The sequence below is a fragment of the Panthera leo genome, chromosome E1 (assembly GCF_018350215.1).
Source record: "Panthera leo isolate Ple1 chromosome E1, P.leo_Ple1_pat1.1, whole genome shotgun sequence".
NCBI lineage: Eukaryota > Metazoa > Chordata > Mammalia > Carnivora > Felidae > Panthera > Panthera leo.
In genome coordinates, this window is record NC_056692.1 from 2,552,073 (window position 1) to 2,564,565 (window position 12,493).

The 12,493-nt window shown below is 59.7% G+C and overlaps 1 protein-coding gene and 1 long non-coding RNA gene across 5 annotated transcripts in view; one reads left to right on the forward strand and one right to left on the reverse strand.

Annotated features, from left to right (window-relative positions):
- Positions 1-12,260, forward strand: part of DNAH2 (dynein axonemal heavy chain 2) — a 92,618-nt gene extending 80,358 nt beyond the window's left edge. For 2 of the 4 annotated variants that reach the window (XM_042914611.1, XM_042914613.1), the window contains 16 exons: positions 83-282; positions 1,201-1,327; positions 2,626-2,703; positions 2,906-3,092; positions 3,190-3,338; positions 3,499-3,682; positions 3,898-4,088; positions 9,147-9,338; positions 9,509-9,693; positions 9,940-10,168; positions 10,260-10,411; positions 10,526-10,640; positions 11,121-11,297; positions 11,407-11,481; positions 11,642-11,792; positions 11,936-12,260. In XM_042914611.1, coding sequence (XP_042770545.1) covers positions 83-282; positions 1,201-1,327; positions 2,626-2,703; positions 2,906-3,092; positions 3,190-3,338; positions 3,499-3,682; positions 3,898-4,088; positions 9,147-9,338; positions 9,509-9,693; positions 9,940-10,168; positions 10,260-10,411; positions 10,526-10,640; positions 11,121-11,297; positions 11,407-11,481; positions 11,642-11,792; positions 11,936-12,090 — 2,547 coding nt within the window. In that variant the 3' untranslated portion in view covers positions 12,091-12,260. The other 2 variants (XM_042914612.1, XM_042914614.1) reach the window with 2 other exon arrangements.
- Positions 166-4,645, reverse strand: LOC122205943. Its single transcript, XR_006196305.1, has 3 exons — positions 4,567-4,645; positions 873-966; positions 166-250 (listed from the first exon to the last, which is right to left on the reverse strand). It is a non-coding gene; the product is annotated as an uncharacterized LOC122205943 (long non-coding RNA).
- Positions 12,261-12,493: the final 233 nt, after the last annotated feature.

Here is a 12,493-nt window from a genome sequence, read left to right on the forward strand (position 1 = left end):
GGCCCTGACCCTGTCCCCCGCCCAACCCCCAGCCCCGTGGTCGCTCCCCCCGCCACCCTGCCCTGACTCTGCCCCTCCGTAGGCTTACCGCCCGTGTGCCCAGAGGGCGTCGGTTCTGTTCTTCGTGCTCAACGACATGGGCCGTATCGACCCCATGTACCAGTTCTCGCTGGACGCCTACATCAACCTCTTCGTCCTCAGCATCGACAAGAGCCACCGCAGCAACAAGCTGGAGGACCGCATCGACTACCTGAACGAGTACCACACCTACGCCGTGTACAGGTGTGCGCCCCGCGCCTCCGGAGCCCCCCACCTCCCCCGCATCTGCCAGGACGCTCCCGCGCCAGTGCTGCCCGGCGCCACGGCCACTGGCCTGTCCCCTGCTCCCCGTGGCGACAGAGCACGAGCTCCCTGAGCCGTGCTCGTATCCGCTAGGGTCCACGCTGCCCGCGCATCTCCAGTGGCCACGTGCCCCACAAGCACTGGGAATCTCGGTGAAATCCAGATCCACATCCAGCAGGCTGGGGCGGGGCCTGGTCCCGGGTAGGGGGCGGGCGGGGGACCACACTCTTTGTCCTCCTGCTTCCTTCAGGGTCCTGGCCCCTGACCGGCGCCCACACCCTCCTCCCGGCCACCCAGGCCTTGAGCCCCGCGGGTTCACTTGTGAATCTTTGTGCAGACCGTCCCTGCTCGGCTCCCCACGGCTGCTCCAAGGCCCATCAGCTTATGCTCCAGCTCTCCCGGGAGTCCTCCCTGCTCCTCCTCTCCCACGCCTGCACTGGGCGGCTCCTCTCAGAAACTGTCCAGTGGGGGCCCCCTGCCCTGCCATCCCTCGGAGGCCCGCCCACCCCGTACGGGACCCATCACATCACCGCTTAATCGGTGGGCTCTCTGTCTGTCCTCCCTCTTCTGCTGACTTCCTCCAGGACGGAGGCCGGGGCTCAGAGATGACTCTGCCTTTAGGACCTACACAGAGTAGGGGTCAAATCGATGCTGCGTGTTGTTTAATGGAAACGAATGACTGGTTTCACCGGTGAGCTCTCTAGGTCCCTGAGGGTTTGACCGTGGACAAAAGGTTCGGGCTAGATGCCGATTAAGGCCCTGCTTGTGCGTAAGGCTCCGCGATTGTAGGACCCGCAGTCAGTAACCATTCACGTTGCGCTTCCTGTCCCCTCCGCCCTCCGGGTGCCCGTCTCTCAGGTACACCTGCCGCACCCTTTTTGAGCGCCACAAGCTACTATTCAGCTTCCAGATGTGTGCCAAAATCCTGGAGACCTCTGGCAAGCTCAACATGGACGAGTACAACTTCTTTCTCCGCGGGGGTGTGGTGAGTCGGTCAGAGGCGTCAAGGTTGGGGACGGGGACATGTATGACCAGGACTCCGGGCCGGACCGTCAGGCCCAAGGCTCCAGCGAGCGAGCCAAGGAAAAGTGCCAGGAGCAGGTGTGTCCGGCTCCCTGGGGATGCGGTGTGGGGGGGGGGGGGGCTCTCACATTACAGGTGATGACTTGGGGCCCCTCTTACCTGTGACCCACTGACAGGTGTGGTCTCTCGCCTCTTGCACTGCTGCTCAAGCCCCTCCTTTCCCAGCCTGGGTTCCATGGTCACCGTTACATGCTCCCCCCCCCCCCCCCCCCCCCCGCAGGCACCCTCAGCGCCCACTCCCGTATTGCTTTCGCTTGGCGAAACCACCACTCTGGCTCGATCTTGCTCTCCTGTTCCTGTGTGGCCCAGGAGGCTGGGCCTAGCTGGAGAAAAACACTCCCACACCGAATGGGCTCCCTTTAAATCCATTAGGCCCTTAAAACTGCCAGACAGGGGCTCCTGGGTGGCTCAGTCGGTTAAGCGTCCGACTTCGGCTCAGGTCACGATCTCACGGTCGGTGAGTTCGAGCCCCGCGTCGGGCTCTGCGCTGACAGCTCGGAGCCTGGAGCCTGCTTCCGATTCTGGGTCTCCCTCTCTCTCTGCCCCTCCGCTGCTCCTACTCTCTCTCTCTCTCTCTCTCTCAAAAATGAATAAACTTTGAAAACAAATTTAAAAACACCTGCCAGACGGTGACACCACGTTTCCTGGGCCGGCCTCTCTCCACCCCCCGGGACGACAATGCCGGGCACTTCTCCTCTCATCCGGGTTACCAATAGCTAAGAGCCTCCCAATGCTCCCCACCCCCAGTCTGTCAGCATGCCCACCTCCCTGGTGTCACCTCCCACGGCCTGCCCTGCCCCCCCCCCCCCAGGGCTCCTGCATTCGCTGTCCCTTCTGCCACAGGTGCACCCGCAGCTTCCACTCACCAACTTTAACGCTGGATTCAGATTGCGCCTCCCCGAGACCTCCTTGACTTTCCTATTCAGTACTTCAAACTACCCCCAGAACTCCCAGTCTTTTGTATGCCGTTCAGCTCATTCTACTGTGGCGCGACCTTGCCACCTTCACCTAGCACTGGATAGCTTAACCGTTTATGCCTTTGGCTCCTTATCTGCCCCCCCATGTTGGAAAATAAGCCCCTCGGGGGCAGAGATATGTGCCCTTTATATTCAGCGCCGCATCCCAGTGCTCAGAACACACAGTGGCTGAGCGGACAGTATTTGCGGAAGAGGGTGAAGAAGGCAGGGGGCCTTTCTGCAGGGCGAGGTCATTAGGGCGAGAGACAGTGTCACCAGGAAGCCAGCAGAGGGCGCCAGCTCCCCAAATTTGCACCGTGAGGTGAGGTGTCCGCTCGGTGCCGGGGAGACCCTGCCCCGCCCCCCCCCCCCCAACTGACTTCCCCAGTCCAGGCAGAGCCCAGTGCCCCTGGGACTCCCGTAGTCCTTTCCTCGTGGTGCCTGATGCAGGGTCTCGGCTGCCTCATCATTAAATGCTTTGGAGGGGTTCCGGTCAGTCCCCTTCCTCCTCTCTCCCTGCCCAGGTCCTGGATCGCGAGGGCCAGATGGATAACCCGTGTACGAGCTGGCTCGCCGACGCCTACTGGGACAACATCACAGAGCTGGACAAACTGACCAACTTCCACGGGCTCATGAACTCCTTCGAGCAATACCCTCGTGACTGGCACCTGTGGTATACCAGCGCCACCCCGGAGAAGGCCATGCTGCCAGGTGCCCCCCCCCCGCCGGGCCCTTCCCCTCGCTCCCTGGCCCTGGTCCCTCCGAGCGAGCGAGCGAGCGTCTGCTTCCCGGCCCTCTCCGTCCCCAGGCGAGTGGGAAAACGCCTGCAATGAGATGCAGCGAATGCTGATCGTGCGCTCCCTGCGCCAGGACCGGGTGGCCTTCTGTGTCGCCTCGTTCATCGTCTCCAACCTCGGCTCCCGCTTCGTGGAGCCGCCCGTGCTCAACATGAAGCTGGTCAGTGGCTTGGTTTCCTCCTTGCCCCCCCCCCCCCCCCGCACCCCCGGGCCTTCCTGCCTCGCTCCGCGGTGCCCCCAACCTCTGCTCCTGGGCAGTCCCCGCTCCCCCCACCCCGCCCCGCCTCACGTGGCCTTCTCACACCCCGTGCTTCTGGCAGGTTCTGGAGGATTCGACCCCACGCACCCCGCTGGTGTTCATCCTGTCTCCCGGTGTGGACCCCTCCGGCGCCCTGCTCCAGCTGGCGGAGCACATGGGCATGGCCCAGCGTTTCCACGCCCTGTCCCTGGGCCAGGGCCAGGCCCCCATTGCCGCCCGGCTCCTGCGAGAGGGGGTCCTCCAGGGTCAGCGTCCCGTCCTGCTCCCCCACCCCCGTCCCTGCTGCGCGTCTCACTCCCCGGAGGCCCCGGCCTCCGTCACACTACCGTGACCGCAGCCCCCCGCTTCTCCGGAGGGCCCCCGGCACCCCCTCCCCCCGCACGCGCGGAATCGGGTGCGACGTGTGGGGACACACGGGGCTCGGGGAAGGGCTCCCGCCGAATCCAGTGCCCCCTTGCAGGACACTGGGTGTTCCTAGCTAACTGCCACCTGTCGCTGTCTTGGATGCCCAACCTGGACAAGCTGGTGGAGCAGCTGCAGGTGGAGGAACCTCACCCTTCCTTCCGCCTCTGGCTCAGCTCCAGCCCCCACCCGGACTTCCCCATCTCCATCCTGCAGGCCAGCATCAAGATGACCACGGAACCGCCAAAGGTACGGCGCCGGCCGTGCGGCCTGGCCCGGCTCTCCGGCGGCCGGCACCAGCGGGAGGCCCAGCCTCCACAGCCGCCTGGCCTCCGGGCTCCGCTCGCCTCTCTCGAGAGACCCCCCCCCCCCCCCCCCCGCCTCTTCCCTCCGGGCGCCAGGCTCTTAGCACAGAGCGGTAGGATCCAACACCGCTAGCCGGTTACCCGTGCCCGGCATCGTCCCTTTACCAAATTCATTGAGAACACACACACCCTCTCAGGTAGGTGCCGTCACCCCCATTTTACAGAGAGGAGACTGAGGCACAGAAGAGTAAACAGCTGGTCCACAGGACCTCCCTGCCTCCCGGCATTTCCTTCCACCTCTCCCCAGTGCCCCCGGCTGCCGGCCCTTCTCCCTCCAGCTCTGCTGAAATGTTTTTCTCCAGCCCGGAGGTCACCGCTGAATGCGGCCACACCGATCGCGCTCCTGTGTCCCCCCTGTTCACCTCTGCTTACGCCGCTCGAGTAGCTTTTCGGTGCTTTTAGTCGAGACGGAAACCCTTGCTGACCGGGCCTGTGAGCCCCCCTCCCCCCACCCTGTGCCTCTGGGCCCCACCTACCCCTTCTCCCTTCCCTCTCTTCGCTCCACCCTCAATTCTTAAAATATCTTGTTCCTCTTCCTCCAGACTCTGCACCGTCCTGCCCCAAGGCTTCCGCACAAGCTGCTGGGCACCCCCCCCCCCACCCCGCCGCCCCCTCCTTCGCCCCTTCAGGCCTCGGCCCTCCTCGTTGAGCTCAGCATCCCAGTGATACACTCTCATAGAACCTTCCTGCTGGTCCTTTTACCGTGTGAGCTTGGTTCTGACGAATGCCCGCTGTCTTCTCTAGACTGGAAACTCCGCGAGGCCAGAGGACACATCTTTTGCCTCTCTCTCTCTCTCTCTCTCTCTCTGTCTTGCTCACCTTGTGACTAGCACCTGTACGTAATAGGTACTCAACCAGTAAGTCTGGACACACGTCTTTCATCATGTAAATCCTCCTCGCCTGCCTTGGGGCAGTTGACACCGTGAACTGTCCCCCCCACCCTTTCCCTGACACGCGCTTGGGGTTCGCCCTCTGTCTCCCGCCACGTCACTTATCACGCCTGTGTTTCCTTTTCCTCTTGGCCTCTGATCGTATCTCCAGGCTCGGTCCTTGACCTCCAGCTTGGCTCATTCTCCGTTTCCCCCTTTCACAACTCGATGGAGAAATTGTCCTCTTCCTGATCCTGCCCAGTCCTCGTCTCTGGCCCCGGGAAGCAAACGCACTCCCGGGTCTGAATTCCATCTGGCGACGAGGCGTTTCCTCCTGGCACGCCAGAACCATAAATCCCGTACTCTCGGAGCAAGTGGCCAGCCCGCCACCGCAGATGATCTCCTCGGCCCAGTGCTGTTAGCGGCGCCTCCGTTTTTCGAAGAACCTCTTTTTGCTTTCCAAGAAAGGTGTATGCCTTGGTGGCAGAGGGCCCTCTGTTGGCTGAGCGCCCCGCGAGGGGCACAGGTGTGTCAGAGCGGAGGCAGGTGCTACTTCTGGCCGCGTAAGAAGGTGGAGGCCACCTGGAATCTGGGGGCGGCCTGGGAGGAGGGGGGATGGTCGGGGGGGGGGAGGGGGAGGGGAGGCTCGCCCCGGCTCCACCCAGGGGGGATTTGTCCTCACCACCCGGGGTCTGCAGAACCTCCGGGCGGGAGCCAGAGCTTCAGGGAAGGCCGAACATTCACGGCATACTTGTTTGCAACAGGATTTCTCTCGGTGGCGAAGAGGGCACTATTTTTAAATGTTTTACTTGGAAATCATTGGAAACTTACGCAAGAGTTGTAAGAACAAGACTACTCTAGGGTTCCTGGCTGGCTCCATTGGCAAAGAGTGTGACTCTTGGTCTCAGGGTGTTGAGTTCAAGCCCCACACTGGGCCTGGAGCCTACTTCAAACAAACAAACAAACAAACAAACAAACAAAAACAGAAGAAGAAGAACACAAACACTGTGTCCTCACAGCCTCACAGCCGTGGACTCATTACCCAGACTCTTCCATTTTTAACATTTTGCCTCACCGGCCTTATCATTTGATCTCTCTCTGCGTCTCCACACACACATGCTTTCTCCGAACGCCGAGAGTAAACTGGGAAAGACATCATGGTCTTTTCCCACTAATACTTCAGTGTATTTTGGCATAAAGGGCTCAATCCTGAGGATTTTTATTTTTTTTTCAATACACACTACAGCACAGCTGCCCAACTTCAGTAAACGGATAGAGCGTTTGAACCCAATCTATTATATATTCCGATTGTGGTAAAGGACCCAGTCATGTCCTTTTTAAAATTCTCCCCCAGCACAGGATCTGTTCTAGGTCAGGTATTGCAATTTTGTTGTCCTGTGAAAGAGGCCAGTGTTTGCATCGGGATACACGAGAGCAGCCCCAATAGTCAAGGGGACGGTGGCTCATTTGAGTCTTACAAGTAAGAAGGTCCCCATGACCACAGCCCCCAGTCGCCGGTTTGGGTGCGATTCTGGAGTGGTATTCTTGGTTGGATCACTGCCTGCCTTCTAGTCCTTTCCTTTTCATTAAATATTAAGCAGATACAAAAGAATATAAAATCCACGCAAGAGGGGGTGCCTGGGTGGCTCGGTGCGTTGAGCGTCCGACTCTTGATTTCAGCTCCGATCACGATCCCAGAGTCAAGGGATCAAGCCCCGCATCAGGCTCCGTGCTGAGTGTACAGCCTGCTTGGGATTCTCTCTCTCCCTCCCTCCGCCCCTCTCCCCTACACCTGTTTGCACCCTCTCTCTCAAAAAAAAAAAAAATCCTAAAATATATGCAAAGATATAAAGGATCCCCATTCATTTTTAAAAACATTTTAAACATCTTTATTTAGTTTTGAGAGACCGAGCGTGAGCGGGGGAGGGGCAGAGAGAAGAGAGAGAGGGAGACACAGGATCTGAAGCAGGCTCCGAGCTGTCAGCACAGAGCCCGACAGAGCCCCACGTGGGGCTTGAACCCAGCAACTATGAGATCCTGACCTGAGCCGAAGTCGGATGCTCAACCGACTGAGCCACCCGGGTGCCCCCATGGGTCCCAATTCAATACACACAGGTGTGCCCATCTTCCTGTGTAAGAAAGACGATTCCCGTTCCCACCGCCCTCCCCACTCGGCTGCAGCCACTTTTCTCAAGGTGCGTCTGGCTTGTTTCGTTCAGCGCTGGGTACTTGACATTGATTCACGCTGCTTATGTTTCACGGTTCCTCATATGCTCCACAACCTAATCCTTCGTCCGCGTTGTGTTTTGCGGGTTGTCTTTTCTTCCCCCCCCCCCCTTGTTAACTATTATTATTGGTGAATGGAGATCCTTAATTTGTATGAGATGGAATTTAGCTCTTCTCTTCTTTATGGCTTGTGCTCCTAGGTCTCGTTCAAGAAATCTTTGCTCACTGCGAGGTTGTAAAGGCACTCCCCCGTCTTCAAAACCGTTTTATAGGGGCACGTGGGCGGCTCCGTCGGTTAAGCGTCCGACCTCGGCTCAGGTCACGACCTCACGGTTTGTGAGTTCGAGCCCCACATCGGGCTCTGTGCCGAGAGCTCAGAGCCTGGAGCCTGCTTCGGATTGTGTGGCTCCCTCTCTCTCTGTCCTTCCCTGCTCGCTCGCTCCCTCCCTCTTCCTCTCAAAAATAAACAAACATAAAAAGAAAGAGTTTTATACCCTTTCACATTCATGTGTCTTAACCACTTGAGACGGATCCTTGTGAGTGTGGAATGAGGCAGAAGTCTAATTTTGTTGCCCCCCAGCCCCCCACGTAGATAACCCATTCTCCCAGTACCATCATCGAATAGCCCACCATCACCCTTCCGACGTTCGATGCCTGCCAGGCCTTAACTCCCCTTTACGCACACCTAAGTTTCTGGGCCCTTTATCTCTCTGTTCATTGGTCGGGTTGATTATATTCGGGTCAGGAGGTACCGTCTTAGTTCCTGTTTGGCTCCATAATAATGCTCGCTAGCTGGTAAGGCAAGTCTCTTTACCTCATTCTTCTTCAGGCTATGCCATGGCCTTTGATTCTCCAGCAGAAATGTTGGAATTAGCTTGTCGAGTTCCACAAACAAAACCCTGTGGATCACTTTGGAGGAAATCGACGTCCTTAGTAGATCGAGTCTCCCACTCCATGATTATAGTACGTCTCTCTCCACGTAATCTTTATTTCAGTGAAGTTTTGTCATTCTCTCTATAAAGATCTGTACATTCTCACTGGACTTATTCCTAGACACGTTACATATTTTGATGTTACAAATGACAATATTCTTGCTTACGTATTTTCCCGACTCCATTCTGTCCCTCATAGACGGGGCTTCTCAAAGCACCGTTTCAACCTGTTGTGGTAGTACTCGAGACAGAAAGTGGCCCCGTGACTCCTGGTGAGCCACGGCCCTTCTGACCCCACCTGAGTCCTCGAGCTTGACTTCAGTTAGAGCCATCTCCTCACTTATTCTCCCCTTTGTGCCTTTATTCCCTCAATTCTTTCCATCTCCAGGAGACCGAGGCCCTCCTCTCAGCCTGGTGACCTCCTTCCCGTTTGTGAGACTTAGTCCAAATCCCGACCTGTTCCCGAAGCCTGATAAATCTATCACGTGGCATGCCCCTCCTCGATGATACACTACGGCTCCTCTAATCTACACTGAACCTCTGTACCTAATGGTGTACGTTTTTGTCCGTTAATAGTTGCACGGATAGGTCCTCATGTTTTCTGGTATTCCCAAATCGAGCCGGCCTGCCCGCCGTCGAGAACATCATGGCTGAGAGGATCAAAAGTGGGGGGACAAGGAGGCAGAGCTCCCAGTAGCCCACACAGTGCCCGCGTGCAAGTTAGAGAAAGGCGCCCACCCAGTCCCGTGAATCAGTGCACATCCTGGCGCGCAGGTCAAGGGCTGCACTGCAGCCCTCGCTGACCTCTTCGGCCAGTGCCCTCGTGCAGTCAGCAGCCTCCGCAACTGTGGCGGTGCTACTGGCAGGGCTTGGCACGATGCACGGCACCCCACCTCCGCGCTGCACTGTCCCCAGGGCCTAAAGGCCAACATGACGCGCCTCTACCAGCTGATGACGGAATCGCAGTTTTCCCGCTGCTCCAAACCTGCCAAGTATAAGAAGCTTCTGTTTGCCCTCTGCTTCTTCCATTCCGTGTTGCTGGAGCGCAAAAAGTTCCTGCAGCTCGGCTGGAACATCGTCTACGGCTTCAATGACTCTGACTTTGAGGTTTGTGCTAGCAGGGGGCCGGCATCCCAGCGCCCCCTCTCCTTGCACTTCCTGCCTTGCGGCTCCTCCCCCTCCCCCCCCCACCCCCCCCCCCCCGCCCCCTGCCACCGAGGGAAGTTCCTCCCCTAACTGTGTGTGGGGGTGGGGGTGGGGGCTGGGACCACGCACAGGTGTCGGAGAACTTGCTGAGTCTCTACCTGGAGGAGTACGAGGAGACACCCTGGGATGCCCTCAAGTACCTCGTCGCCGGCGTCAACTACGGCGGGCACGTCACGGATGACTGGGACCGGCGGCTGCTCACCACCTACATCAACGACTATTTCTGTGACCAGACTCTCTCAACCCCCTTCTACCGGTGAGGGGGAGGTGGCGCCGAACAGGGGGCCAGAGGACACCCGGCAGGCCAGGTGGCAGGACTGGGGTTGGGGGGAGCGTTGGAGGGGAGGCCAGGAGGCGGGGTTTGTGGGGCCGGGAGGGGAGCAGGTGCAGGGAGCCGGCGGAGGGGGCACACGCGCCTGCAGAGGGGCCAGGGGCTTGGCCTGGCGCCGAAGCCCCAGGGTGCGGCCCACAGCGTGGTGAGAATTATGCTGTGGGTCGCCAGGTTGTCCGCACTGGAGACTTACTTCATCCCCAAAGATGGGAGCCTGGCCTCTTACAAGGAGTACATCAGCATGTTGCCCACCATGGACCCCCCTGAGGCCTTTGGCCAGCACCCCAACGCGGATGTGGCCTCCCAGATCACTGAGGCGCGGACTCTCTTTGAGACTCTGCTGTCCCTGCAACCCCAGATTACACCCACCAGGGCGGGAGGCCAGAGCCGAGAAGAGAAGGTAGGCAGGGGTGGGTGCCGGGGGAGGGGGGGCAGTGGGGGTGCGGGGAGGAGAGGGGCCCCCCCCCACTCAGAGCCCCTGCCCGGGTCAGGTCCTCGAGCTGGCTGCGGATGTGAAACAGAAAATCCCTGAAATGATCGACTATGAGGGGACCCGGAAACTGCTGGCCATGGACCCCTCCCCCCTCAACGTGGTCCTCCTGCAGGAAATCCAGAGATACAACAAGCTTATGGAGACCATCCTGTAAGATGGAGAGGGGCTCGGTGGGGAGGGGGCGGGAGGAAAGGCGCCCCCCAGCCCCCCACCTGAGATGGCTCTGCCAGGCCCTTCTCTAAGCTCCCACCTCACCCTGCCCAGGTTTTCCCTGACAGATCTAGAAAAAGGCATCCAGGGCCTCATCGTCATGTCTACAAGCCTGGAAGAGATTTTCAGCTGCATCTTCGACGCCCATGTCCCGCCACTCTGGGGGAAGGCAAGATGACCTAGCTGTCGATCCTCCTGCAACAATGAGCTGACCTCTGGCCCCGGTGCCCCCAGCCTCCCGGTTGTAGGAGCAAAACCAGGGAGCCTGGGTTTTGGAGCCAGACAGATTCAAAGCCGAAAGCTGGCTCTGCCGTTCACAGACTGGCTTTGCGGTTACTAACTCAGGGACTTAGGGCGAGTCGCTAACCTCTCCGAAGACGCGTCAGGGATTCCTAGTGCTGTGCACAGCTCTCAGTAGGTGCTTCGTTCACGGTAACCGGACAGCACTGTTGCTGGCCTGGTTAACTAGTGGTCGCTTTATGCTCCTTTCCCGGGAGGGGGCTTTTGGAGACAGCTTTGCCCGCCGTAACGGGGGACCCGGCTGACACCACATCTCCTCCTGTCTGCCCCGAGTGCACCAAGTAAAGATCGGCACGCGTGAACGAATGAACGCGTACACACGCACCGCCTCCCCCTCCCCCTCCCCCAGGCGTATCCCTCACAAAAGCCACTGGCCTCGTGGACACGGGACTTGGCCACACGTGTGGAGCAGTTTGAGCTGTGGGCCAGCCGGGCCCGGCCTCCCGTGATCTTCTGGCTGTCCGGCTTCACCTTCCCCACCGGCTTCCTCACCGCCGTGCTGCAGGCCTCAGCTCGCCAAAATAACGTGAGCCACATGCTAAGTGTGACGGGGGGACCGGGGGGGGGGGGGGGGCTGGCCACCTGGGCTCGCTCCTCTCTGGGGGCCCCCCCTTATTCTCGCCTTCCATCCCCAGATTTCGGTGGACAGCCTCTCCTGGGAGTTTATCGTTTCCACCGTGGATGACAGCAACCTCGTGTACCCACCCAAGGTGGGAGCCAGATGTGCTCCGACTGGGAACAAAGGCGGGTCTGGTGGAGGAGGGCGCTGGGAGCAAAGGGGGGAAACAGCTGGTTGGCAAGGGAGAAGGGAGGCCAGAGGCCAGGGGTGCTGGCAGCCTCGGGTCCAGACTTCTCCCCGTGTCTTCCCAGGACGGCGTGTGGGTCCGGGGCCTGTACCTGGAGGGCGCCGGCTGGGACTGGAAGAACTCCTGCCTGGTGGAGGCGGACCCCATGCAGCTCGTCTGCCCCATGCCCACCATCCACTTCAGGCCGGCAGAAAGCCGAAAGAAGAGCGCCAAGGGTGGGATGGCGCCCTCAGACCCGCCTTCCGCGCCCCGAGTTTGGATCCCAGCCCCTCCTCTGCCCCGCCCCTCCCCCCACACCTGTGCCTGCTCTCCCAGAGGCCCCAGCGCTCTGACTCCCATCCCCTCTCCTTTCCCGCAGGCATGTACTCCTGTCCCTGCTATTACTATCCCAACCGGGCAGGCAGCTCAGACCGAGCCTCCTTCGTCATTGGCATCGACCTCCGGTCCGGGACCATGACATCTGATCACTGGATCAAGAGGGGCACCGCTCTACTCATGAGCCTGGACAACTGAGGAGGCCTCCTCTTCCTCCCCGCCTGAGGGAGGGTCGGGGACTCTAGGGACTCTAATGCACTTCGGACCAGGGCTGGACTTAACTCTGGCCTTGGCCGTGGTCGAATGCGCCGCGGGATGGGGCCCTGGAGATAGCTAGCCTTTAATAAAGGTGGAAGGATTGTCTTGGAGCTCAGAGCGGGAAAACACCCGCAACCACAAGCCTTAAGCCTCTCAATGGGGTGGTGGGGGGTTGGGGAGGGAGGAAGCCCGGATCTCACAGAGGAAGCGAACCCCTGCGAGCTACTGCTTTTGGACTGGGAAAGGAGCTTGGGAAGCGGGAGGTGTGGCCTTGAACGAGGGGGCAGGGCTGTGGGGCCTAAACCGGGTGTGGCTAAATCTCGGGGCTGGACTTGGGCGGGCG